The sequence below is a fragment of the Netta rufina genome (assembly GCF_964035555.1).
Source record: "Netta rufina genome assembly, chromosome: 3".
Lineage (NCBI taxonomy): Eukaryota > Metazoa > Chordata > Aves > Anseriformes > Anatidae > Netta > Netta rufina.
In genome coordinates, this window is record NC_140125.1 from 2,159,564 (window position 1) to 2,186,399 (window position 26,836).

Below are 26,836 nucleotides of genomic sequence, written 5' to 3' on the forward strand. Positions count from 1 at the left end.
TGTATGCTATACTCCTGGTGCTGCTCTTACTTGTTTAAATATTTCATGACCAATGCATAGTTTCAAATCAGACCAGAGAATTAGGCTTAAAATAAGCTGAGCATCACAGAAAGGAACAGAGACTAACACAGCAATCCTTAGCAATTTGAGGCTAAAATGAGTACAAACCAATTACTAGCATCTCAATCAGGAGGAATAAGCCTAGGTTCTCGGCTGGTATTAATTCACTCCATTAAATAGGACAGAATTATGCTGATCTACACCAGCTGACAACCACTTACAACAACAACAGAAATTTTCCATTTTGTTTCCTCTTAAAGTGAGCAAACAAAACTACAAATGAAAAGACATCTTGCTTTTTGCTGCATTGCGTGCAACATAGTCTTTAGCTATGCAGAACAAATGCTGGTGTCTCCTTATGAGTGCTGGCCTGCAGCCCTGTGTTTGCAATGGTGACAGTTTGTCTGAGGTTTTAGATACTCAGCAGCACAGAAATAGACCGAATGTGCCATCACAGAACAGCACAGGGTGGAAAACCTGTGCTAAACCAGCAAGTTTCAGCTGCAGCCTCTTGTCCCAGCAGAGCATCAGCATGTTTGTGAAACTGAGTTAACAGTAAAGCCCATCAGTTCATGAAACTAAAAAGACTGAAACCAGACAAGCCCTTGAGGACAACAACCACACTGAAACAAGTGAAGAATACCAAAGGCAGACTTTGCTCAAGTTTGCCAGTCTTGACACAGCCTCTTTTCCTCTAGTGCCAAGATACCTTACATTGATTGTTGAGCAAAAGTAGGCCCAACTGCATGAATGCCAAATGCTCCTTGGCAGGGTCCATGCCTGACAGGTGGGGTGCTGCCTACAGGGCAGAAGACAGGGAACAGCCTCTGGTGATAGGCTGCTGCCAGAGAACGTATGTAAGGACAGACATATTTCTCTATGGAGTCATGCAATGACCCTGTTTTTTCCTGCTCCATGACTCCACATCCTGCTTGCAGCATGCCTAGCACATAGGCTCTTACAAAGATGTGCGAGGTAAGCACCACTGCAGGCCAAATAATAATAGAGACCAAAAGAGGGAACTTTATGCTTAGCATGTGAAATCCAACAGGTTAACAACAGTCTCAAATCTTTTGCCACCAGTTCTTCCTCCTGTGCTTTGCTGGGCTCTGTTCTGTTGACCTGCCTTGTACAGTTCTCCTTCTGAGCCTAGAGCATGAAAGAGTGCTGACAGGAACTAAGGCTCTTGGTGTTCAGAACAGCATGTTTTGTGCCTTCTTGTTGCTTAATTAAAGCTCACACTTAACAAGAAGGGCCCCTTGAAGTTCTTAGGCATCTTTTGGGTACACAGCATTGCAGGACTGACTTCCTGGTGTGCACTTTTGCATGTGGACACCCAGAACTCCATCAAAATCCCAACTTTGCTGCCCAGCTTTTGCTTACATAAGCTGTGAGCTTAATCTGGTATATAGTATATAACTTATCCCAAATGCAACCACCACAAAGTTGGAAGCTGATCCATCAGTCTCTCCTCAGCTTTCAAAGGCATTATCTTAAAGAAACAACACACAAAACACACAGAGATGGTTCAAGAGCAAGCAAAGCATGGTGCTTTCAAGTACCAAGGACAAAGAGCGTGGTTCATCTGGACAACCACGATGGCCTATGGAGATAATCTTCTATGGAAATAACTTGCCTAAATTGTCCTTTCAAGGCCTCCAGGGGTCTCAAAGAGACCATCTTCATCACCTTGCATCCCAGTCAGTCCTTTTTCCCTAAACATTTATCTAATAAACAGTTATACATTACTCTGTATTCCCATGAAAATTCACACTTCCATTTAAATAGCTAACATTGCAGATGAGCAGTGTGGAAGACTTTAGTCTACTCTCTAAAACCAATCCCTGTCAGAGCTACTGCAGCAAAATGAAATGCAAAGCAATGCAATACTTCCCCAGTGTATAGCTTAGCTGCCAAGTCCCACCAAACAGTCCTAGTGAGTCTTGTGTTAACCCTGAGTTACTGAGGATCCATTTTAAAATTAAAGATGACTCAAAAATCTACTGGGACAAAAGACTGCCCTCAGCTAACCCTTCCTTCCTGTAAAAGGAAATGAAGCCATTCAGCACTTTGCAGGAGTTGCTCAATGATTCATCTGGGTTGAGCCTATGGTTCAAATCTTGCCAGGCTTTGTATCTGCTGCAAGCTCAGCGTGTATTTCACACTGAGCCTGTATTTGGTTGAAGCAGTCACAGTATTTTCCACCAAACCAATATGCATGCACTACAGATGCTATGTATACACCCCCTCCTTCTATTAACATGCTGCTGCTTTAAGCCACACGTCAAAATCATCACTGTAAGATAAATAATCACATGTTAATCTGAACAGAGTTTTATTAATAGTGAATTTCAGTTCCTACACTCTCCTGGCAGCTACAGCTAATTATCAAGCTAGTGCCTGTTCTATGAGCCTGCAGCCAACATTTGCCCTCCAAGGACAAGATGCATCAAAATTTTGCCTGGGCATGTGAGACTTGCTTTACATCAGTCTGATGGCTGCACAGAGAAGGAAGGAAGGAAACAGTACTAAGAGGGAAAAGAATATCACCGAAGACACAGAAGGAAGGAAAACCACCAAGGTAACTGTTTGACAAGTACATGGTTTGGCCTTCCCAGTAAGAGAAGCTTGGTCTTCCAAATGAAATTTGGATCATCAATGACCAATACAAGCTATTTACTGATACAGCCTATTTTTTCAAGCTTACAGCAATGCTGCAGGGAATGACATCTGCGTAGATAAATACTTACTCAATCCAAGCTGAGCAATCTCTTCAAGTTCAATTTCTGTCTTTGCTGCAGCAATAGCATGAGGCAACTTCAGGGTGAATGGAAGGACATCCCTGTTGTGGAAGAGAAAAATAACAATTTTCAAAAACAATATCCAAAGTTTTAAAAGCCTTTGTTTTCAACACAGCCTATGGCTAAGCTCTGATTCCTGCTTTCTTCTTGAGCTATGGCTGGTAATAAGAGCTTTAAACACACAACAAAAACATTACCAGCCCCAGGGTTCCTTTACATTGGAAAGCAGCATGAAATAGAAATGAGTTTCAAGTCCCCAAGACTCTTGTGGGGCTCATTTCCACTGCTCCACCCTATATTTTCTCCCATTACAGCATTTTATTTTTTTTTTTTTTAAACACACGCACCAGTGAGATGCAAATTGTCATCTGCCTTTAACTCTTCAACTAAGCTTCTTATCTTCTGAATACACTGCTAATTGTTCTCAATGTTGAATTCCATTTTCTCAGAATAAAAAAATTAAATGAGTACTCTGGCAGCTACCCTAAGCGTTTCTCAACTAGGATGTATTGATCCTATTCTGTCCTAGGCTGAAAACACACCTCATTTGAACAAGTTTTAATAACTCATTCTCACATGCAGTTTTTCACTGCATTCAAGAAGGTCAAAGGGTGTTTAAAGGGAGATGCATGAATGGTGATCAACAACATAAGCCAAATCTAGTGTAAAAAGTTTTTCAGACAGTTTTTAAGGGACAAAGCTACTTAACCATATGTACATTGTGTGTCTACTACCATCAACCAACAGCATACCTCTTGTTCACCCCACTGGTACCATTACACCATCAAGCAACAGTATCTGCTGAACTGCAAAATCTGTAGGTATAAATACCTATATAATTAAGAGTAAATGACAGCAAACAGAGCACAGGAATCATACATATGGCTGATGGTGGAATAATTTTTATTACTATTTTTAAGGCTGTAAACAAGTCAACCATCTGTTGTAGTAAAGACATATCATTTTTATCACAAATATTCTCTAAGTTATATGTTTAACTGTTGAAAAAACAACAGCAAACAATACCAGGTTCTTGGAATTTCAAGCAAATTCAAATCAAGCATATGAAGAAGACTGATAGGCAAGCTAAAAAGTATTTGAAGAGACACTGCCCACATCATACTACAGACAATTCAGTCTAGAACATCATCATAGACAAAATATGCAAACAGATAGTCCTTGACTCCTTGTACAAACTCATTGTGTACTGCAAGAAATTCCCATAAAACATAACACCATCTTACCTGCTAATACAATAAAAAGCAATGAGCCTGAATAAATCAGCAAAGCTTATTCCAGAGCCCTCCAAGGAAAATGCTGCAAAGAAAGTTACAAAAGGTACTGAGTCACACATCTACCCACTCTTTCTTAGAAAAAGCTTAATTAAATTCATTTCTGATTTTTTCATAAAATTAGTAAGCTTGCATTATCAAACTAGCTACTGTATGGTTAACACAGAACAACTGTTTGGAGGAGTACAAGTCTCTGCTAAAGCCCTTTTCAAAAATAGTCTTGCTGGTTGGTTGGTTTTTGCATTCAAAACATATGGTCTAATTTTTGGGAAACAGATCAAATGTTATTAGAATTGCACAAGTTTTTTCCAACAGACAACAAATCAACAACTGAGGTTTTGTTTTACCCTGTGTACTAATATGCCTAATTTTAAGTCTGGTTGATTACACCGACAAACTGCGCCCAAGGACTACAAGATATCAAGCAGAAGAAGCTCCTGCTGTGACACAATCTAGATCTTTTACCTCAGTACATGACAGAGACCAGGACAACAGAAGGCCATTTATGAAATACAATGGCTGCATAAGACAGGTTCCTTAAGTACACAAATGATCTCGTGTAGCCTCAGATGACTTCTGCAAAGGGGTGAACATGGAGTCTGACTGCTCCAGCCCATCACGGGGGGGATGGGGTTTTGTGGATGAGGCAGATCCCCTCATTTCAGTCTAGACGGGAAAGCCAAAAGCCATGCAAGAGCTTCAGTTACATCAGCAATACCTCTTGGTGAGTAGCAGCAATGTCATTTTGTCAGTACTCCATGTTGCAAAGTCAGCTCCTAAAGCAAGGTCCCAGTGCTACTGACTATAAAGCCCACATGAACTAGAGCAAAACTCAAGTCAGGTACTCTTTTTTTTTTTTTTTTTTTTTAACCTAAACCTTACACTGAAAGACAGGTCAAGCTGGCCATTTACGTGCCTAGAAAAAGGTATTTCTTTAAGAGATGTACTAACAGTTCAGATAATCAACACACAGGTGACCTTGGCAGTTGAGAAGGTTATTAAAAGATGTACATTCAGATCCCAGACTACAGTGAAAACATCAAATAGGATCGGTGAGTAAAAAGTATCAGAAGACACATCCCCCTTGTGGTAAAATGTTACTCATGAAAGATAATGCAATGCTCCTTCATTTGCTAAAGGGGAGAGAGAGAATTCATTAGTATAACACATGCCTAAGGACACAACCATAGATCTCACAGATTAAATACATCTGTACTACTGCCAGTCAAGCAGCTTTCCACAAATAATAATTCACTTAGGTGAAAGAGCCTACTTTGTATCTGCATAAAAACAAACAAACAAAACCCAAAAAGGCCAACCCTATCACTGACAGCTTTCTCTTCTCTTTGTCATTCCTTCTTTGCAATTGGAACCAAAACCAGGCACACAATTTGTTGTTGCTGGAGAAAGAAGGGATAGGGAGAAAGGAAAAACTCAAATTAAATTAACTTAGGTCACTAATAGAAGTCAATTACAGACCCTCTGCCTCAGGGCAGTTTAACTGAAATTGTCAGCGGTTGTCTGTGGTTTTCACTGTCTTGTTAAAATAAACCCCTTTGCTCCGCTTCCAGTTTCTGCACCACATACACTCACCACTTGCAGCTTCCTTTTTTATTCCTATATCTCCAACATTTTTCTCACATCCTCTCTCAAAAGAGATGAGTGTTTTGAAACTGACTGAATTCTAACATTTCTATTAGAAAACAGTGAATAAACATCAAGTCATTACTGATCTCACAACACAAGCAGTTTTAGCAAAGAGTTAAAATCCACCTATTCATTGCATTTTAAATAAGAACAAAACATATCTGTAAATTTTTCTGTCTATAATAAGAACAGTTACCTTTGTACAATGAGGAAATGTGACGACAATTCATTGACAGCAGACAGGATTACACCCTGTGTTTCTACACAAGTGGATAACTAGACAATTACCAACTAATATTCTAACTGGGTCCAGCACAGACTTCAGAGTATCTTCCCTTCCCCTGGGTATGCCTGACCCACTTGCAGAGTTGCCCATACAATCCTTCTTGACCTCAGCAGATGACACGGCAGGCAGTCTGAGACACAATTTTTGTGACTGGATATCTTCTGCTGTAGGTTTCACCAACACAGACTGCTACTGGCTCATGCAGGTTGACAAATAGCTGAAATCTTAAAACTTACTGTATGTGCTTTCTTTTATTGCAAATTCTTTTAGGCAGGACCCACAGTCACTGGGCAGACGCAGAGATATGACTTTCTTCTGTAGTCTTGCAGATTTCCTAACCAGAAATATCTGTTGTAGAGAAGGGAAAGAGATGTGGTTTTAATTTTACCCCATATGCCTTAAAAGAGAGAGATATTATAGACAAAAGGAACCATAACAACTTCAGGATCTCTGATCTCCTATTCAGCATCTCAGAATTTCATTCAATCATTCCTCTATCACGTCCAACAGCTTGGTGTAAAACAGTAGTAGAACATTTAGAAAAGTGTTTCATCCTTTTGTAACACAGACATAACACCAAGTCCGTTATGTCCTTCTGTAAGCTCTCTACAAAAACACAAAGCAAATCCCAGTTTTGAGTCAAGCTACAAAGTCCTGGGGAGACTGATGGTGGAGTACTCCTGTGTTGAACAAGCACATTTGTGCAATCCTTCTACATGAGGATGGAGGCAGCGGCAGGGTGCAGAGAGTCCCACCAGCCTTAGCTGAGCAGAGAGGGCTTGTTTTTCCCATTACAGAAGCTTCAATGCAGGTAACACAAAATACCGATGTATTTCCCATTTAGTACTGCTGTCCCCACGTGGAAAAATGCATCTGTTACAACCCTGCATAGCAAGGTCTACCTCTGGTGCTCTAATTGTAGCAGTCTAGTTCTCAGCTGCAGAAGACCCCAACCTAGTCCCCAGACATATCAGCCCAGATAAAGGGTCAAACTCCAGCTTGCCCAGCTGCCAAACACTCAGGAATCTCTCACTTGGACTATCCAAAGCACACGCTGAAATAGTTTTGTAGGTGTTGGTTTCACTGGGTTTTGTTTGTTTTAATGGAGTGTGTTTATGTGCCTGTGTGTGTTAATTTTATTTTATGACAAACAGTTGCATCAACAAGCTGAAATTAACTTCTTACCCCAGCAGGCTGGGCACGCAGAATTTCCATGGCTTCAGCATCATTCAGGCCAAGCTGCAGCCACACAGGATGAGTATGAAGGAGTTTGTCCAATATGCTTAGCTTGTTGGATAGGCTGTCATATCCAGAGTCACGGGGGCAGCCTTTTACATCCTTTTTCTCTGGAGAGACATTACCCATGTCCTTTACTAGACTACGATGAATACAAAACAGCGAAGTTAGATACGTTAGTCACCTATAAATAGTTGTTCAGTTCAGCAAACAGTTATCACATGACTAATAGCACTGCTGGCACCCTAGGTGGGTATTTCTTCTATTAAGAATTCATATAATTAGTATACACAAATTCTGTTATCTGTATGATTTCTCTCCTTCACTTGCCCTCAATTTAAGTTAATTTTAAGATAAAGCCTTAGCACTTAACTCTTAGCTTACTGCAGTTCAGTAATTCCTCCAAACAGACATATATATATACATATATATATATATGCATACATGAACTGATTTAACATTTCATCTTATTTCTCGTGTGTGTGTTGAAAACCCTAGTAACCCTCTCTTCTCTAGCACAAATAACCCTCCCTAAGGCACAACTTCACTAAGAAATCACCTACAATCAGAGCATTTTTTTCATACTCCAAATTCTCAGCGTATTTACATTTTTCCAAGTAAAGGACTTTTCCTCACAATTCAGTACTACACCTCTCACAATAAACAAGCAAGGAATAGTGAGTATATTTATACTCCCAATTCTTTTGGCTCTGGATTGACTGCTACGTGAGCAATGAAGGCAAAAGCCAAGCTAAGTCAATGTGTCAAACTAAGGTCTTTTTTTTTTTTTTTTTTTCCTCTAGTGTCAGGTCAGTTAGAGTTACTGCTAAATTCAGCAATAAAGGCTGCAGACGGTTTTAATGCACTAAAAATCCAATGAAAAGTACTGCTTCAGGAGCCACTTTTGTTATGCAAAGTTTCCTCACCATTCATGCACTGCACAACACCCAGTACAATTGTATGTGTATCACTGGCTCAAATTCCTCATTTTTGAGCTAAAGTATATCCTGATATTCTTCCAGAGCTAAAAATTACCACAGAACAGTTACTCCAGTAACAGCTCTCCTGGTAGTGATATTAGCACACAGACAAACACCAGCCTGTTTCAGGATCTGACTCAGTAAGATGTCAGGTGCAAAGGCTCTGTTTTTCCTTCTGCCACCAGAAGAGGCCCTGAACAGCAGAGGGCAATGCAGACGCATTTCTGCACTGCAAACTACTTCACAACAATTCTGGACTGCCTTTTAGACAGGCAGTAAGTGTCACTGACAGCATGTACCATCTTTATTATGCCAGATACAGTAGCCAGAGCAAGTGAGGTAGAGACTTCAGCACAGGAACGCTGAATAATAAAGAAATAAAAACAAGCAACAAGAACAACAACAAAAAAACAATGAATCAAATGTTTCCCCCCCCAGCTTTGGTCAGCATCTTACATGTACATCATCTCTGGATAGGGCTAGAAAGGAAAATAAATGGGGTGGAAAAGTGCTTGATCTTTCTTTCCTTGCATGGTTATATGAAAACAGTCACTTATTAAAATTTCTCATTACCTGGATCAATTATCACTACCAGATCACCTATATGCCTTCTCCCTTACTTCTGTCCTCATTCTCTATTTGCTTGTTTATGATGTAACACCTTTTAGATTTGCAAGGCATCTATAATACAGATACCTTACATCCTCAAAAGCTGACAATACGCCTTCCAGAGACACAGAATACACAAGAAATGCTGTGTGCAGAAGAGAAGTAGTATTTATATAAATTATGACAGGGCTCTAAATCTGCTGTAATACAGATTCTAGGTTTCCCTTTTTCTACCATGGTCCCAGCAAAACCTAGTATTGTAGCATATGCATCTCCACAAAAGTCAAATCACGAATCACAACAGTGTTTTCATGAGCTGTTCCTCCAGACAATTTTATGCAGAAACTTTCCACTCCCCTTCAGAGTCAGTAACATTGAGCTGTGTTACAAACCAGAGATAGCTGGGGCAAAATGAGTTACAGACACTGGCTGCAGGCTTAACTAGATATGACTTGTTTTTGTTCCTAGCTCAAGAGGTGGGCACTAAACACATTGCTGAGGGAACCTGTACAAAAGGGAAATGACTTCGCCTAAAAAAGAAAGTCATATGCAGAAGAAGGTGCATGACTGTATCAGCTACAAGGTCAGGCACTGTTTGATACCAACAAATGATAAGAGGTTAGTAAGAATTTGCAGACATACCTGGGTCACAGCACTCCTCTGCTGTATGGGTGGCTAATTGTTGTCAAACACACTCCAAGTGTTATAAATCAGAAGAAGAATTTGAATGAGGAGTTGCCAGATTCTTTGGAAACCCCAGGTACTTATGTGCACAACCCATCCCATGTGGTCCCATCCAAGAAGGGATGCAACTCACGAGTCCATACCTTACTGACCTAGATACACATGCAGCACTAAGCAGCACCTGCTCCCACCCCCCAAGAAATAAGCCAAAGATTACAAGCATCTGATCAGGATGAGATTTTTTGCTGCTCCTAAAAACAACCAATTCATGTGACTCTGATGTATCGTAGCTAGATCAGTACTAGTGTGTTACTGCAATCCCCAGGAAGGTGAACTAGGAACAAGCAGTGTTCAAACAAATATTTCCTATCCGGACAGTAAAGAATAACACTACTGAGCACCAGACTTTTTTTTTTTTTTTTTTTTTTTTTGATTTTTCAAATTATTTTGATTAGCAATCCAGGCACTACACAGCTAAGTCTTGACACATGGAAGTTCCTGAAATTTGTTATCATTTAGGTTGTAAAACTATTTGGGACTGGGATTTGTGTGTTGCTTCTTTGGAAACAACATAGCATGGAAAGAAGAACCATACAAATTCATCATAATCACCTGATTAATTTAAGCAAACAGAATAAGTTGCTGTAACCGCTGTACTAGCAAAATAAGCGGCATATTATGCAACAATTAAATTTTTCCTCTTGTTTTTTCTTTTTCATTGATGTTTTTGGTTGGGGAGGAGAAGTGTTACTTGTGATTTTTTTATTTTATTTTTAAGGCTAACTCCCAGTAAAAGACAATAAAAAAGGATAAATAAGAGGTTGAGGCCCGTAATCAGAACGTTCTTCTCCCTCATACCCACAAGGCTATAACACATCTTGATCACATCACTACAACACAAGTGCTCCTGTCCAGCCCCTCACTCCAGCCTTATGTGAGATTTTCTTTTGGTCTCCATCTGTGTCTTGCTCTGACCTAAGAGCTACAAATATAAGCTTTCAACAAAAATTTAAGCTTTCAACATTTCTCCCATTTTTTGTGGGACCTGGGACAATTACACGATCTGCTCCCCACCCCTCTGTACCTTCTGTGTCTGCACTGACAGACGCTGACCTGAGGAAGTGATTTCTCTCTTTGGGAGTCAAGGTGCATCCAGCTAATGTGCCCATCCTATGAGGATGACCAATGCTGTTCCATAGGTTCACAGTGTTGCATGAAAACTGCTCTAGGATTTCCCCCCCTCTCCCTAGTGAACAGTCACAGAATTTACCTGCACTTCTAGGAGTATGAGAGGTGCCGTGAGAAGGACCTAGATGACCACATCTGCTTCCTTGTTATGGAGAAAGCTGGATATCAGCCCACATGAGAAAGCAGCCTTGGGTTTAGTATATCATCCCTGATGCACTCTCACTAGCCAGGAAGAAAGGGTTTGTGCCTAGTCATGAGGAAGGGTAGGGTTAGACACCAGGTCTGATGCTATAATGAAGATAAGGACTTGTACTTGAACACACAGCAATACAACTTAACAAGCCTTGCACAACACAACTTTGTGTCCAGATTCATTTTTCTCCCACCCTACTGTTACTCAGCAGCAAGGAATATTCCTCCTGTTTGTTGCCATCTCAGTCACAAGGGCAAAGAGTGAGGCAGATGAAGTGAATCTTCATAGAACGGCAAAGGGATGAGTGTGAACCTTGCTCTAGTCCCACCAAAGGCCCAACCCACACTTAATTCAGTATGACTCCCTACTGCAGAAGGGTCTAGATTTCTGTAAATCCTGCACTCTAGCAGGTCTTAATTTCACCAGCCAAGTCAATACAGTCATATCAAACATCAGCTAAGAGAGGGCTCAAAGTCTCAGAAGACTATCTCTGCGCCTCAGAAACTGGACTGTCACATTTTTCTCCATCCCATAACTGCTGAAGGGACAGAACAAAGCTTCTGAGAAGGTTGCTGAATACCTACCTACCTGCTGACTATAACTATCTACACCTGTCAATGTTAGAGAATCCAATGCAGAACTGCCAAGATAGTTAAGGGACTAAAACACCTATGGGGAAAGGCTGAGAGAGTTGGGACTTTATAGCAGGCTCGGGGGGATTCCATCTGTGCCTTATGAACACCCGAAGGGAGGTGCAGAGCCAGGCTCTTCTCAGTGGTGCCTGGAGACAGCACGAGAGGCAGCAGGCACAAACTGGAATGCAGGAGGTGCCCCTCAAACACCAGGAACACTTCTGTGCTGGGCAGGTGCCACAGCCCTGGCACTGGATGCCTGGAGGTGTTGGGGTCTCCTCCCTGGAGACCTTCAGGAGCCACCTGGACATGGTGCTGGGTGCCCTGCTTGGTGGCCCGGCTGGGTCTGGGGTTGGGCCAGATAGACACAGAGCTCTCTTCCAACCTCAACCATTTCATGGTAACAGAAGCAGATCACTGTGCAAGACACAGAAGAAAACTACTTAAATTAATAATTGATGTGGAAAAAACGTAGAATACTAATGCATGAAGGTTGTCCATTGCAAAACAAGTGAGGATCAAGGTTCTGCCCACATTCCTGTCACAACAGAGCAGGAAAGAATAAGCTGCAGCAGCTGACAGCAAAATATCCCTGAACCATTTAACAGGCACCAAATGTTACATACAAACTGGGGCTTGAGAGACTTCCCTACAAAGGAAGGGCTGCAAGCTTTTTCCCCCTCACCTTGTGTGTCTGTTACCTTTGTAAACAAGAGATTTAGAGCCCTCGAGAGAGGCTGAATGCACCCTACAAGACCATCTGAACACCACCAGCTATGGCAGACTTACTCCACTGGCTGCCCAAAGGAATGCTTACACTCCCATCCTACATGGACCTGGGCTGTTGTGCCATACAGAAGCTCTCTAGCTACCCTTTCAAAGGCCACCGGTACAGTGCTGATCAGAAAATTATCCTATTTATGCCCTTTTTCTGACAACTTCACTCACTTGCATTACTTAGATACATGTCTGCATTGGGCAAAAGTCCAGGCATCAAACACCTTGGCACCATGGAATATTGAAAATGATGACATGAGACTCCCATTTCCAATGTTTTAACAAGCTTTTTTGCTTTTTTTTTTTTTTTTTTTTTTTTTTCCAGGGCATTTACACACTTACAACCAAAAGCTGTAGGCCCGAATAGGTTACTCGAATCATTATCAGTATTACTTGGGCTACAGGTGTCAAAAGAGACGGGATGTCAAATATAATCAGGGAAATCAAGTGTGAAAGTCACCACACAGCCACAAAATTCACTGAAGCTGTAGACATGCATCTTCATATACTTATTTTTCTGAACACAGCTGAGACCTCTTGCAAATGCTGCCTTTCCAGAACTAACTACCTTGGGTGCATGTGGATATAGGCAAAGATGGAAAACTAGCAAGAATAATACACATTCCTTTTAGCTCAAATTTCTCTACATTCAAATCCAATGCGACATTAAGATACCAACTTCTGAACAGCAGCATACACAGTAAATAAAAGCATCTTATATTAGTTACAGTTTTTAAATAATTATGATGAAACAAAGTTATAATAGCAAACATCCTTTAGGGGAGTCTAGTTTTCACAAAGCACTCTGGAAAACCTTAGTTGAAATGACAAATCTTGCTATGTAGCTCTACATAATGAAGAGGTATCAGCATACTACTAATTAGATAATTTCCACCACCTTTTTCCTTACATAGAAGTATGCACTTCAGAATCACATACTCATAAAACTTGACCATGATTCATTTATTGAGATTCCATATTTTACATTTAAAGAAAGAAATAAATTATTGGATGGCTACTGTTTCAACAGGAAACAAGTGTTCATGGAAATTGCATTATTCACTTTCTGAAGTTAACTTTACTTGCATATTTTAATCAAAATATATTTTGTATTCCAAACTCAGAGATTTAGTTTAAAGAAAATATATTAAAAAAAATATCAGTAAAAATCAGAGAATTTAATTTGAATGATTCCAGCTAAGTGCTTCCATCAAGATTTTAGCACTAGTGTATCTTAGTCTTTCAAGTTTATGGTGCATCAAACAACACATGAAGCTTTTTCTTAACTCAAAATTAGTTAATGATCATTGAAATTAATTAGGTGAATCCACTGAAATCCAGAAAGTATCCTTTCTTCCTCTGTAGAAGAAGTGCATTGTCAAAACCTTTAAAACAAAAATAACGTGCAATCTGGTCCGTAGCCAAGGACTTTGAGCTCATCTGTCTTATACTCTTTACCACTTGTAAACAACAGTGCTGCTCAATGTTTTATGTTACATGAGTAACTGAAATGCAATGCAGTAAGTTTTAGCACACTTCAAAGGTATTTACAGAAATAAAGGGGAAAAAATAATACACCACAGATATAATTCCACGTAACTATCTACTTTGTTAACTCACTGCCTTGCAGAAGAGCAAAACCCTCCAGGGCTGGCCTTGACTGTGCAGTCAGGTAGGACAGAACACTTGCATCAGTATCTCCTCTTTCAACTAGTATTTGAGTAGTTAAGTTAAAAACAAACAAACAAACAAACAACTTCTTAACACAATAGTTACAATTTCAAATATCCTCTGGATATAAATTTGTCAGACATTAACAACCAAGAATAACAAAAACCAAACCAAAATGCTAAGGTCCCCAGTATGCCCACTTAAAGTCACATGTTTAAATAACAAATTTACACAATCCACACCTACACGACATAAGCTATTTCAAAAAGCCCAAGCTTACGTCTGCACTATAATATGCATCTCAACTTTGAAGTTAACAAAATGCATCCATCTACTGTTTTTGTGTTTTAAAACTTGCAATATACATGTAAATGAGCAAGAACATATTCCACAAAAATGTGAGTTCATAACAGTCCATATTTTCCTTGCTAGCCTGAAAAGATGAATGTTATTCTGGGTTGAATCTTCGCAAAGACATCTCGAGCAACGTACATTTTTAGTCTTTAACAATGTGAAAGCAAAGCTCATTGCCATAAACAATAGGAAAAACATTAGTAGTTTCCTCCTTTAGACATTCATCTGTGTCCTAAGTTTGTAACAAGGAAGCAGAAGTGAAGTTCAGTTGCATTTTAGAAGGTATTAGAGCAAATACACAGAACAACTAACCTCTGGGCATTTCTCCAACACAAAGGCAAATTCCTTTATCCAAGAGCAAGATTACCTATACTCTCTGTTCCTAGGACGAAAAGTGCTAGGACATAAACCACCCAAGAAATCAGCACAATAAAAACGTTCCTGCCATGGCGCACCTCCAGGAACTTTGAGAATAAGCATTTTAATCACCTTTGCAAATCTGCAGATTCATCTTCCACTGTGAGATCTGTCTGTACCATCTCGTGTTTCAGTTCTCCGATTTCTGAGGCAATTGTGTCAATGAGCTAGAAAGGGACAAAAATAGTATGACGTCAAGTGAGTGGAAGAGGTGTGGAAAAGAAGCCTGGGCAAGTTTAGTCACCAGAGATTACAAACTTTTTTTTTAATCATATCCTATTTGGACTTCCCCTTGCAAAGGAAAAAGTAAGGCTTGGGAACACTTATAATTGTTCTTGGAGAAAGAATAATTCCTGTTTTGTGCCTGTACAAAACCTTCCAGACTGGTCAGCTTTTTTTTTATTATTATTATTATTTTTATTTATTTATTTTTTATTTCAGAAGGTACACTGAGCCATCATTACAGCATTTCAGTGGATGAATAGTAACAAAAACCACAAGAAAATGGGAACTGCTTTTCACATTAGGCCTTAAATTGCACTTGAACAGAAGGACTTAATTAAAAGAAAACTGCACTGTAACACTTCAGCGCATGTGGAACACAATCCTAACTCTGGACACTAGGTCAGGAAACTCATTTTGAAGTAGGCAAGATTAGCAATAAGGCTGCATACCGACAATTGTAGCATTGGCTAGCCAGATGTCTGGGAGATGCTTTGTTGAGAACATGGCAGATGTTAACTGTGAAGCTCACGAGACTCACTGCCTTGGACATTCATTGCAGCAACTGCATCAAGTTCGCTTGACAGGCAGCACAGTGACAACATATACATAAAGCTTTGTGCAGTGTTCATCCCTCCTGCTCAGAGTGGAACCTGATGAAAGGTTTGTAGTGATGTAAGCTCCACCACCACCCCAGCACCTCACAGCGAGCAAACTAAAATCCCAGCAGATGAAGCAAAAACAGCTTTCCGCTCCAGTTAAAACAGTTGTCCTCTTCTCACCCATGATGCAGCCCTGTATAGGAGCACTTTCCAAGGCTTCTCATCATCAAGCAAGTTTTTTGATACCATTTTACATATTTTCTTCTACCTCAGAAATTCACACCCTACTTTATCATGCAGCTTTACTCTAATTCAAAGCTGCAGGCTCTATTAACACAAGGCCAACTACAATCCGTTTGTTTTAAGTGAGAATTAATACATGCTACATTAACACCACAGGCCTCTTCCTTTCAAGGTCAGCACTCCCCACAACAGTGCTGTACCACCGGTGATACCACTTACAGAGATCTTCCTCCTGCTGCCTCTCAAACACCCTGTGAGTCACTGCTGCGAGGCATGAGCAATGCCTTCCTGACCACGAGGAGCAGCCGTGAAGGAACCCGTGCTGCCCTGACAGAGCAGAGCAGCTCTGTGCAGGACTCATCACCTCACAGGCCACACTCCCATCAGTACAGTGCCTCAAACATAAGCTGTGCTGATGGAGGGGGAGGCGGGACCAACCTCATGCTACGGTGTGCTGCCCCCAAACGCGGAGGCTCTGCTCAGTTCCTCAGGCTGGTGTGTCTGTTTGTCCAGCCCTCAGGAAGGAGGTGTATTCAGTTTGCTGAATAGCAGAAGGGTTGCTGCTTTGACATTGGGCTAGTTTTCCAGTGGTGTCTTGACCAGAACCTGCTCTCAGAGGGTGTGAGACAAGCTCCAGAGCAGACTGCAGGAAACAGAGGACAGCCTCAGGCTGGGAGCAAGCCTGCTCCTTTCAGCAGGTCACTAGATGCCATCAGCCCCAGGGTGCTGCCGCATCGCATCTCACAAGCAGCCTGGGCCTTTGGGCTGGTTGTGCTGCCTCAGAACGGAGACTTAGGCCCCTGCTTAGGCATCCCAAACTGGCAATGGCATCAGACACCCCAAACTCGAGAATCTGACCAGGAAGTGTCTGCAATTCAGACCATTCAGCTTTTTCAGCCATCTACTCACTAACAGGAAACATACTTTTGGACTGACACTAACAACAAGAAAATTAACTACCAGCCTCCGCAGGGAATAAGAAACCACACACTCCTATCGTGCACTGTATTCAGAGTGTGTGTATGGACATGTGACAACTCCCAGGTTATTTTAAAAAGAAAAATATTTTATCAGACTGACACCTGAAATTATGACAAGCTCTGCCAAGGTTTCAAGTCAAACATTAAAAGAATGAAATTTATGTAAAAAATGTAATAACCTGATTGTTTGGTGGCCAAAGACTTCTGTAAATCAGTACTTTTTCTTTAAAACACAAAGAACAAACTAGAGATGATGCGTATTTAACCAGTTTTTGGTTTCTCAGCAGCAATCCTTTTGTATCTGTAAGCAGATAACACTGTTCTCCCACTTTGTTTCATCCACTAATTGAGCTCTAAGTAACTTAATTCAAAACACAGAAGCTGATCAGAAGTCTAAGACAGAAAAATGCATTTCTCTTTCAAGCCGTGATTAAATAGTAGAAGCGGGAGGATCAGCTCTATCAGGTCTCAGTCTCTGAAGAATGATCTGTTGCAATCTGTAGCTGCAGTAAACACTCAAATTGTTCCATTAGTTTCAAACCCAAGTGTTTTCATAAACCTTCTTACAGTTAGTTTTAAATAACTAACAGCACTCTAAAACATTGACACAATGTATTTCTTGCTATCAAGATATATGAAATACAAGTAAAAAAAAGTCTAATAAACATATGTTGTGAAAAATATACAGTACAAAGATATGATTTTCCATTTTTACATAACGAGTAACAAGTATACAGAAAAAGCAGAATGTTCTTTTGGTGAACAAAATCCATTCCAGGTCTAATTACAGCCTACCAGTTACTTAAAAATTTTCCTCTTCCATTTTAAAATCACATTTCATAAGTGACTGTAGTACGGATAGCCAAAGGGTTTGCTTTACTTCAATAAATAGATTTGTTTTTAAGTATCTGCTACGCCACCCCAGTCTTCATTTATAGTTAGATTTGTTCTAGTGCAATGAGGTAGTCAAATGCTCATACAAGCTACTACTGCTAAATAAGATACACCAATGAAGCAAGTCTCACTATGTTACCTAGAGCTTTTGTAGTCTTCTTATCCCCTCTAGTTCTCCTCAAGCTTTTCATTTCAGTTCATTTAAAACAGCTCTATTTTAGCACCATTTACCTCTTTAGCACCACTTTTTGTGTTTTTTGTTCCTCACACCTTTACTTATGTCTTGGCACATAGCCACATCTTCCCTGCTCCAGATTTTCTGTCCTCCACTCAGAAGCAACATGTTTTTAACCTAGTCCCTTTTACAAGTATGCAAACAAAACACTTGCAAACTTTAGCCTCAGAGTCAGGAAACCAAACTTTTAGGTGAAGTAGACAGACTTAATTAAGGCAGTATCCTTTTTGCAACAGACAAAGGCATTAGGTTTCCACCTTCCATCCTACTCACAAAACAGTAGGTTTGCTGTATGAAATCCTTAGAGTCTTTTGGGCAGCTGTAGAGGCATTCCTTCTTTCTGTCTACTATGAAGCTTTCAGTATTTTCATTTCTCCTGACCTCACACCTGCTGCAATAAGATAGCATGCAACACTTAGTACAGCAACTTTCTATTGATGTTAAAACATCCCCAAAATTGTACCCGAACCCAACTAACAGTTATGTTACTATTTGAACTGATGAGATTATAGCCTATTCTCCTTCAAGAACAGAACCTTCTTCCCGCAATAACAGCTAAAAATTATCTTTTCTAATGAATGAAGCAAGCCTCAGATTTTAAATCACGGCATTCCCTGAAGACACTTCATATTCACACTATGTGAGAGTGAAGTTTTTCAGTCACAAGCAGTTGTGAATATGAGCAACGTAGCTACCTCTAAATAAGTAAGTTAGGGCTTCCTGGTACGGCTTGCCAGGAATCACTCTGGAAGGAAGGTGCTTCTGGCTGGCTACCAGCACACAACACGAGTCAGAGCCCAAGATCTTGTTCTAGACAGCAACTGATTCAGAAAGATCAAAAGCTGTATTCAGTGTTTAAAATACAAAGTCATGATGTCAACCACTACGAATGTCACTATATTATTGAATGCTACTTGAGGATTTTATGTTAATGGAACAGACCGGCTGTAGGTATGAGCTTCTGCAACATGCAACCTTGAATAAGGTTGAAGAACAGACTTTGCTGAATTAGCAGTGTGACTCTGATCCCTGTGGCAGAGCCTGACTAGGGGATCATGAAGGACCTTAAGAGGGTGTGAACCCAGGGCAGTTGCCCCCATCTCCTTGCACTGTATGGAGCCTGTCAGAACCCAAGGATGATTACATTAACGTCTTAAAGAAGGTCAGTCTCGGAATAATCCAGCTAGGATTGACCAACTGTTCATTTTCAAAGGATTATCATCATTACCAAATAGCCTAAAGGGATTACGACAGTTTTACCTTGCAACAGATAAGTTTCTTTCAATATGGTCTGACTTCAGATTTCAGTTGTTTTCTTAAGACCCATGCACAGTGCATGGCAACCCCCTGGCTTCTTCAGAGAAGTCAGCCATCTGTGGAGAGAAGCTGATCTGGAATCACGGGGGGAGGAAAGTAGTGGTCCACCATCCTCCTCATGTCTTCTCTGGATCTGCAGTCATGGAAAGGCAGGGAGCTCAGACACCTCACGAACAGCCATGGACAGCAGCTGTCAGGCCAGGCCCACCCGACCCCGATCGCACACCTCTCCATGGGAGCAGCCACCTGCACCCAACAGCCCGCAGAAGGTGCAAAGATGGCACAGAGTGGGTAGCAGCTCCTTAGAGGCATGGGGGCACCAGGCATGGCGATAAGTAGCATGGGCAACACATACTTCAGCTTCAAACACAGAAGAGGGAAATGGTAAGCAAAGTGGAGCACCCCTCTGTCCCACACTAGCTTGCAAATTGCAGGCTTTCAGCACCAAGGCCCAGACTTCTTTCCCCACAAAACTTGCTATGCTGGCAACTGTACAGAGCTGGTATTCCCCACAAACGGGCTGCTGATGCATGACATAAAGCAGGACAGGATTGATTGGAGGTAGCTCCTCCTCAAGGAGGAGACTTCCGAACTTTTTACACCCACAAGACAAGCAGTAGCCACAAAAAAACATCACAGCAGCAAATAGGCACTGTTCTCTGACAAATCAGATCAGAGCAAGTGGCTCCTACACCAAGAGCTCACAAAAAGAATTTTTCATTAGTTTTCCCTTGAAGCATACAGCAGGAGGAACAATGCACAGAAACATCCAGGGGCTTTCAGCCACCTCCTCAACACTTGCCTTGCTGTGTTAACTAGCTGTTAACTGCTTAGTTGTATTAACAATCTTCAATCGTAGTTGAAAAAAAACAAAACAAAACAAACAAACAAACAAACCACTTGAAATAACTCCATCCCCCCAAAAAACAAACATCTTTGGGGACTCTGGAAAAGAATTCTAACCTAACCTGTACTAACAGCATGAAAACACAAAAATTAAGGCTAACACTTCACAGAAACATTTCATCTGTCAGTTTGAACCCAGAAGACAGAACTCATCCATAATGCAAAGGCAGAGTTTAAATACTGCAGAACACTGCCGTTGTTTGGTTAGTTCTTTAATTCGCTTGTACCTATTTTTCTGATGTTTACCAACATACACTTCATCTTTGCTAGTTATTTGTAGTTGTTTTTGCGTATTTGCTATGCTTTGCTAACTGCCTTATTTATTTATTTATTTTTTGGTCTGGAAAAGGTACTTGTTTAAGATTTAAGTTACTGAAAATAAATTTTTTTTTGGAGTTGTAACAACAAATCTGAACAGCAAAAAACAAGCATTGCGGACATCTTGAATTTTCTCTGTATCTTGAATGTACTGTTTTCTTGATGCTTTTTAATTTGCATGTCTGCCTTAAAGAGAACTTGTCAGAAGCTACTTTCTGCAGAGGAATTTTTCTGTCTCTAGTGCTTTTATATATATATGTGTGTGTGTGTGTGTATATGTATATATATATATATATATATGTATATATATATATATATACATATACACACACACACACACACACACATAAAGTAAAATAAAATTTAAGAGCTCTTTAAACAGCATGCTTTAAGCAGTCTTATGCTCATCTTCTTCCACAGGCTCTCTTTTTGTGTACACCATGTATTGCTCATGACACAAGGGAGTGCATCCTGGAGAAGCAGACAAGCTGAAGGGCTGAGATCAAACCTCATCAAGCCTGAACCTGATCTATAGTCTCCTAGAATATGGGACACTGTAATCAAACTGACTCATCAGAAACCGGCATGTACCACACCTGAACAATTAATTTTTTGTTCCTAGATATATTAGATATATAAACAGTCAATATTTTCTGCAAATGACACTCAACGTTTCCTTAAATTATTTCTCATTAAAAATTGTTTTTAATCAGGAGAAGAGTAACCATCTTTTGCAGTTGCATCATTTGGGGTATTCTTGCAATTAACTGATGTACCAGCACCTGACAAGTATTTCCCATCAAATGCTGTAAAGTCTACTCATAAATGTATGACATAATTTCTGGAGTATTTAGGATCAACAAAGCTGCTGGTCATTATAAAACGTATGTGATGCTTGCATGACTTGTGTTATACAGGATGAGCTTTTAATTATACATTTCTACAAAATGCTGGAAGGATCCTGGGTGTATAATAGTATTAGAAAACAGGCATTTCTGCTGCCTTTGTTTTAGTGGAAGGCTCAGACTGAATTCTTTAAACAGATCTCTCTGTTCATAAATTGTGTGATGCCTATTTTGCTGAAAATGAGAAAACTCACCCACCGGTTTCAACAGACTTGAAATCAAGTCCATAAGAGGCAGTGAAAAATGACTGAAGCAGACAGAAATACATTAGAGGCCCCTGTCAGTGCAAAACAATGTAGATTAGAGCTAAATCTTAAAAATCTGCCTGTAACTGAATCCTTCAGAAATATGAAATAAGCATCACCTTGCTTTGCTACAGAAACAAGAGGCTTTATAAATGGAAATGTATCTGGAAGGATGACATCATCGCAAGTGGTAAGGTAGTTAACAGTAAAACAGAAACAAAATTAAAAAGAACTTGTGTAACAGAATAACTAGCCACTTTTGTGTCTAATGTTTTCTCTTTTTGGTTTATTTCTGAAAAAATACTGTTCTGTAAGTTGAAAAGAAACAATAAAACCACTACTGTAAACCCAAATAATTATTATGACTCAGACAGCATGAATTCACAGAGCAGTCAGCATGATATTCCCTAGCCAAACCTATCCTTAACATCAGATTGTCACAAATACCCATGTACTAACTGTTTACATTCTTAAAATCCATGAATGAAATAACAAAATGCAAACACCTTAAACAACGTTTCCTTTCATAATGCATCACGCTATGATTGTCAACTGATGCCTCCTTCAATAAGACTGGTCCCAGCTTTAGAAACTGGCAGGGGTGACAATGTAACTACTATACACAGACCACAACCATAATTATCCACAGCTCTCCAGTGTTCTGCCACTGAACACACACATCTCAATTCTACATCTTTCAGAATGTGACATGAGCAGCAAAAATCAAAACAGCCTCCGAGCTGCTCTCCAACATGTTCATGAGAAGCAATGAGCCCTCAAGGTGCTACAGGCACCTTTATGAAGCTGCTCTGTCTACACACATCATTGTTGTGCAGTGGGAAGTACAGGACAGAGACAGGGTAGGGCCTCTCTCTGGAGCTCAGCATAGCTACCTGTTGCTTTACTCATTCAGCTCTTGAAGAGTTTCTCAGTTGAAAGCAGAAGCCACCACTTCGTGGCAATCAAATTCCTGTCTTCAGTACTGAAATGTAAATAAGCTTGTAAAAGCATTAACAGAACTGCGATCTTTAAAATCTTTAATGCAATCACATTAAAAGAGTCAACCAAGGTGACCACTGTAGAATGTTTCCAAGCTCTATGCTTAAAACAGCTAACAAGGAAAGCATTTCTAATCTGGCAAGGGGATACAGGCTAAAGACAACAAGGATCATCATCAGAAAGGACAAATGAGCTCCAGCACTTATCCAGCATCTCGTTTTTCATTCTTGCTGGAGACCTGCATCCTCTTTAGCATTTCATCTTTTCCTTCCTGTTTTGATAAGCAGAGCATAGCAACCCTCAAAAAGCACCCTGTGTGATGAGATGGCGAAGTGCCAGAGATGAACCAAACTGGGAATGCTATTTCTGGGCTCATCTCTACATGTATACAATTAGATATTTTGATATGCGGCTGCAATTGCTGGTTATTTTACTCAGTGAGCTATGGATTTCTGAGACCATTAATACTATTCAGCATCTCATTCATCTGTAAACAGCAAAGTTTTAACTGATACTTGATTTTGGTACAGAATTTAGTGGTGTAAAGTTTCTGATGCCAGTTCAGTACTGCTTGCAATTTAGTAATATTTTGATGAGAAGGTTGATTCAGTAAAAAGGATGTTTGTCAGAGACATGTATTCTGTTCCTTGTTTTACCACAGGCTCCCTCTGTAGCGGCTGGCAAGCGTTCCAGGCCCCAAATTACCCAGCCTAATTCCATCTTGGCTTCCCTTTTCCAGTTTGCTGGCTGAGCCTTCATCAATTGTGAGTACTAGGAATAACAACTTGGAAGAATTTACCCTATAAAGCACACAGACCTTCACTTTTTGTAAGGTGGGGACAGTACTGTTTTCCTGGTGTAGTAACAGCTGGGAGAATGAATGCAAAAAAAAAAGTAAGAGATGGTTAGAAGCTACAGTAGTGGGAACTATTTAAGAACCAAAAAGGAAAGGAAAGGTGGAGTTGCCTACTGGTAGTTGCTAATAACCTTTCTCATAAAAGTTACTGAGAACCGTAAGATACTCTTTTTGAGGATATAAGTGTCCTGAGAAACTGTATGCCAGCATGCTAAAGTGTTGGTTTTTTTTGCAACTGTAAATGAACATGTACAACATAAGAGACATGTGTGGAAGCATGCTATGCAATCTGGGCACCTGGGAGAGCATTGTGAGGTAGAGAGCAGAGTGGGTAAAAGCTGTATCTTAATCACCAGGTCTCCTAAACACAGCAATACAGGGCAAATTAAATTAAACAAACTCAAAAATAGCTACTCAAAATTAGCTATTCTAATATATTCTAATAATGCAGGAAAGGGGAAGGATAAAGGTAATCTACTTGTACAAGTGCACAAACATACATGATCTGTACAATGCACAGGCGATGGATACACTGATTGCCTGCAGTTTCCAATTTGACATCAGAGGTTTCAAGCACAAATACAGGCTGGGTGGAAAATGCATAAAAAGCAGCTCTGAGGAGAAAGACCTGGGGTGTTGGTTGATGAGAAGTGCAACATAAGCCAGCAATGTGTGCTTGCAACCCAGAAAGGCACCCATACCCTGGGCTGTACCAAAAGCAGCGTGGCAGCAGGGTAAGGGAGGGGATTGTCTCCCTCTGCTTTGCTCTTGTGAGAACCCCCTTGGAGCCCTGCATTCGGCCCTGGGGCACAAGAAGGATGTGAACTTATTAGAACGAGCCCAGAGGAGGGCCACAAAGATGATAAAGGGGCTGGAGCACCTCTGTTACGAAGCCAGGCTGAGGGAGTTGGGGTTGTTCAGCTTGGACAGGAGAAGGCTCAAGGCAGACTTTACAGCGGCCTGCCAGTGCCTAAAGGGGGCTGCAGGAGAGCTGGGGAGGGACTTTGTCAGGGAGTGTAGGGACTGGACACAGGGTAATGGCTTTAAACTAGAAGAGGGTGGATTTAGATTACATATAACGAAGAAATTATTTACTGTGAGGGTGGTGAGATGTTGGATTTTTCAGAACACTATGGTGAGCTAAACAACAGCTTCTTTGTTTCAAAGAAGATGCACTTCAGCTTTAAAAAACAAAACACAATACAAAAATGACTGAAGAACACATTGAGAATGTGAAGGTAGTATTTTTGTGATTGTTCAGATTACCCACACGAGGAGCTCCACAGGTTTTTTCTTAAAATAGGCTATGAAACTAATTTTCAATCCAATAATGGAAATCATAAACCCATATTGTAACTTCAAACTACACAAATCCAAATTATGAAAGCTCTAACATTGTTATGCCTGCATATAATAAAGCTTATGTTCTCAGTATCACTGGCAAAGAATGCCACAAGCTGTTTTACACCAAATACTCTATTCAGTATACAGGAAAACATACACGTGGAATAAATGGGTGGTAATTTAACTACAACTAATACTTGTAAGAAGAGATCCTCAAAGAATGCTTCTAATTTTACAGAACTTTCTACATACCACAGATTGTACTGCACATTCTGCAACATCAGTTTCACTTAAAACCATGCACTTTGTGTTTTGTATTGGTCTATTAAGTTGCAAAACTCAGACAGTGAAAAATAATGTAAACTAAGGCAAGCTTTCTCAGGAAAGGGGTGTTGGTGTTTTTTTTTGTCAAAGAAAAAAAAAAAAAAAAGACTTTTTACTGCAACCTAGAAAATACGCAACCTAGTGCTTCCAAGCAAACGCATCTCTTCCTATCAGGATAAATGAAATACCGTATTTACCTTAAAGAAACTTCCTCTTTTGTCCAAACAATGAGCTTTCATCGTCAAAGACGACATCGTCCCTGGGAAGACTCCACTAAATGTCTTGAAATCCTAAAAGCAGAGACATTTTTAATGGTTAGTCCAGTCTGTAGGAAATTCCTTTCTAAGCCACAGAAATAGTCACAACAAGCCTTCTGCCAAAACTCTTTCTGTCAACAACATGGTACCATTTATTTCGTACCAATGCCATTACATATCCTTTTAGTCTTATTTTTCCATAAATTGCTTCAAAAAGACAGTATTTGAAGTTCCACATTTCTCCCATCTCTTCACAGCTGATCCTGTAGATCTAGGATCATGTTCAATGTGCTCATTAGAAAGGAATGCTAAAATGTAACAATTGCTTTGTTTGTTTGCTTGACCTTAGCCTGAAGTACAAATATAACAAAATGTTAGATGTCACTACAATCCACCCTGAAGTCTCATAGTATTGGTGGGGCTGACTGAGAAGGAGAAAGAAAAATTACCCACAGGGAAAAAAACACGTTATCATAAGTTAGAAAAATACACCCCACTCCATTCCCCCCCCCCAAAAAAAAAAAAACAAACAAAAAAAAACACACACCTGCTTGAAGTTATTAAAATGCAATTAACTTTTCTGAGGGTCACGTTCAAACCAGAAGCTGAAGATGCAGTTAGGAAGAAGCTAAACTGAATGAACAGTTTAATATATGGAAGAGCATTACAACATGTAAGCAGCCCCTATGCACATAATGAGAAATATCACAGCGGTGATCTCTAGCTGACTAGCAGAGCTCCTCTCAAGTCACAACCAATTCACATCAGTAACTTGTAAGTAAACGTCAAGTTAAACAGAAACCAAATTCCACGGCTAAGAAGTCCTTCTAGGATTTTTAACAGCAAGCATCAAACTAGCCTACTCTCTCCCTCACTCACCTAGTCCACTGACAACACAGCAGTGGTTATGTTGGAAGTTCCAGTTACCCAGGGGGCAAGTATTGCATACAGAAGGCATTACGGGTGAAGGTAGGGCTGCTGATTCAATACAAACTTCAATGAAAATAACTGGCTGGGAGCAGCGGTGAAAAACAAGTTCAGTGGCATGGCTGCAGATGAAACATGAGCAAACAGCAGCAGCTGGGCAAGAGAATTCTGGGCATAAAAAAAAAACAAACCAACACCCCTCCTGCATTATGAGAGGGCATCAACAGAGGTGAACAGAACCAAGCAGGAAGGAGGAGCTTGAAAGACAGAGGGTTTAATTGGAAAGCCCTGGCAAGCACACACACTGGAAAGGGTGAGAAGTAGAAGCAAGATAAAAACATTTACTCTTGGTTTTAAGATGTAGCAGAAAGTTTAACAATGTGCACCCCCTTTCCAGAGGTCAGACCACAAGAGCACTAGAAAAGGTTACATTTT

General features: G+C 40.3%; 1 protein-coding gene across 5 annotated transcripts in view; it reads right to left on the bottom strand.

Annotated features, from left to right (window-relative positions):
* The window catches only part of RIN2 (Ras and Rab interactor 2), a 78,766-nt gene that overhangs the window by 19,910 nt on the left and 32,020 nt on the right, over positions 1-26,836 (bottom strand). For all 5 annotated transcript variants that reach the window (XM_084284900.1, XM_084284899.1, XM_084284902.1 and 2 more), the window contains exons 3-8: positions 25,415-25,507; positions 14,900-14,994; positions 7,272-7,464; positions 6,323-6,434; positions 4,106-4,178; positions 2,811-2,902 (exon numbers count right to left, since the gene is read on the bottom strand). In XM_084284900.1, the coding sequence (XP_084141026.1) occupies positions 2,811-2,902; positions 4,106-4,178; positions 6,323-6,434; positions 7,272-7,464; positions 14,900-14,994; positions 25,415-25,507 (658 nt within the window). The remainder of the gene's footprint in view (positions 1-2,810; positions 2,903-4,105; positions 4,179-6,322; positions 6,435-7,271; positions 7,465-14,899; positions 14,995-25,414; positions 25,508-26,836) is intronic.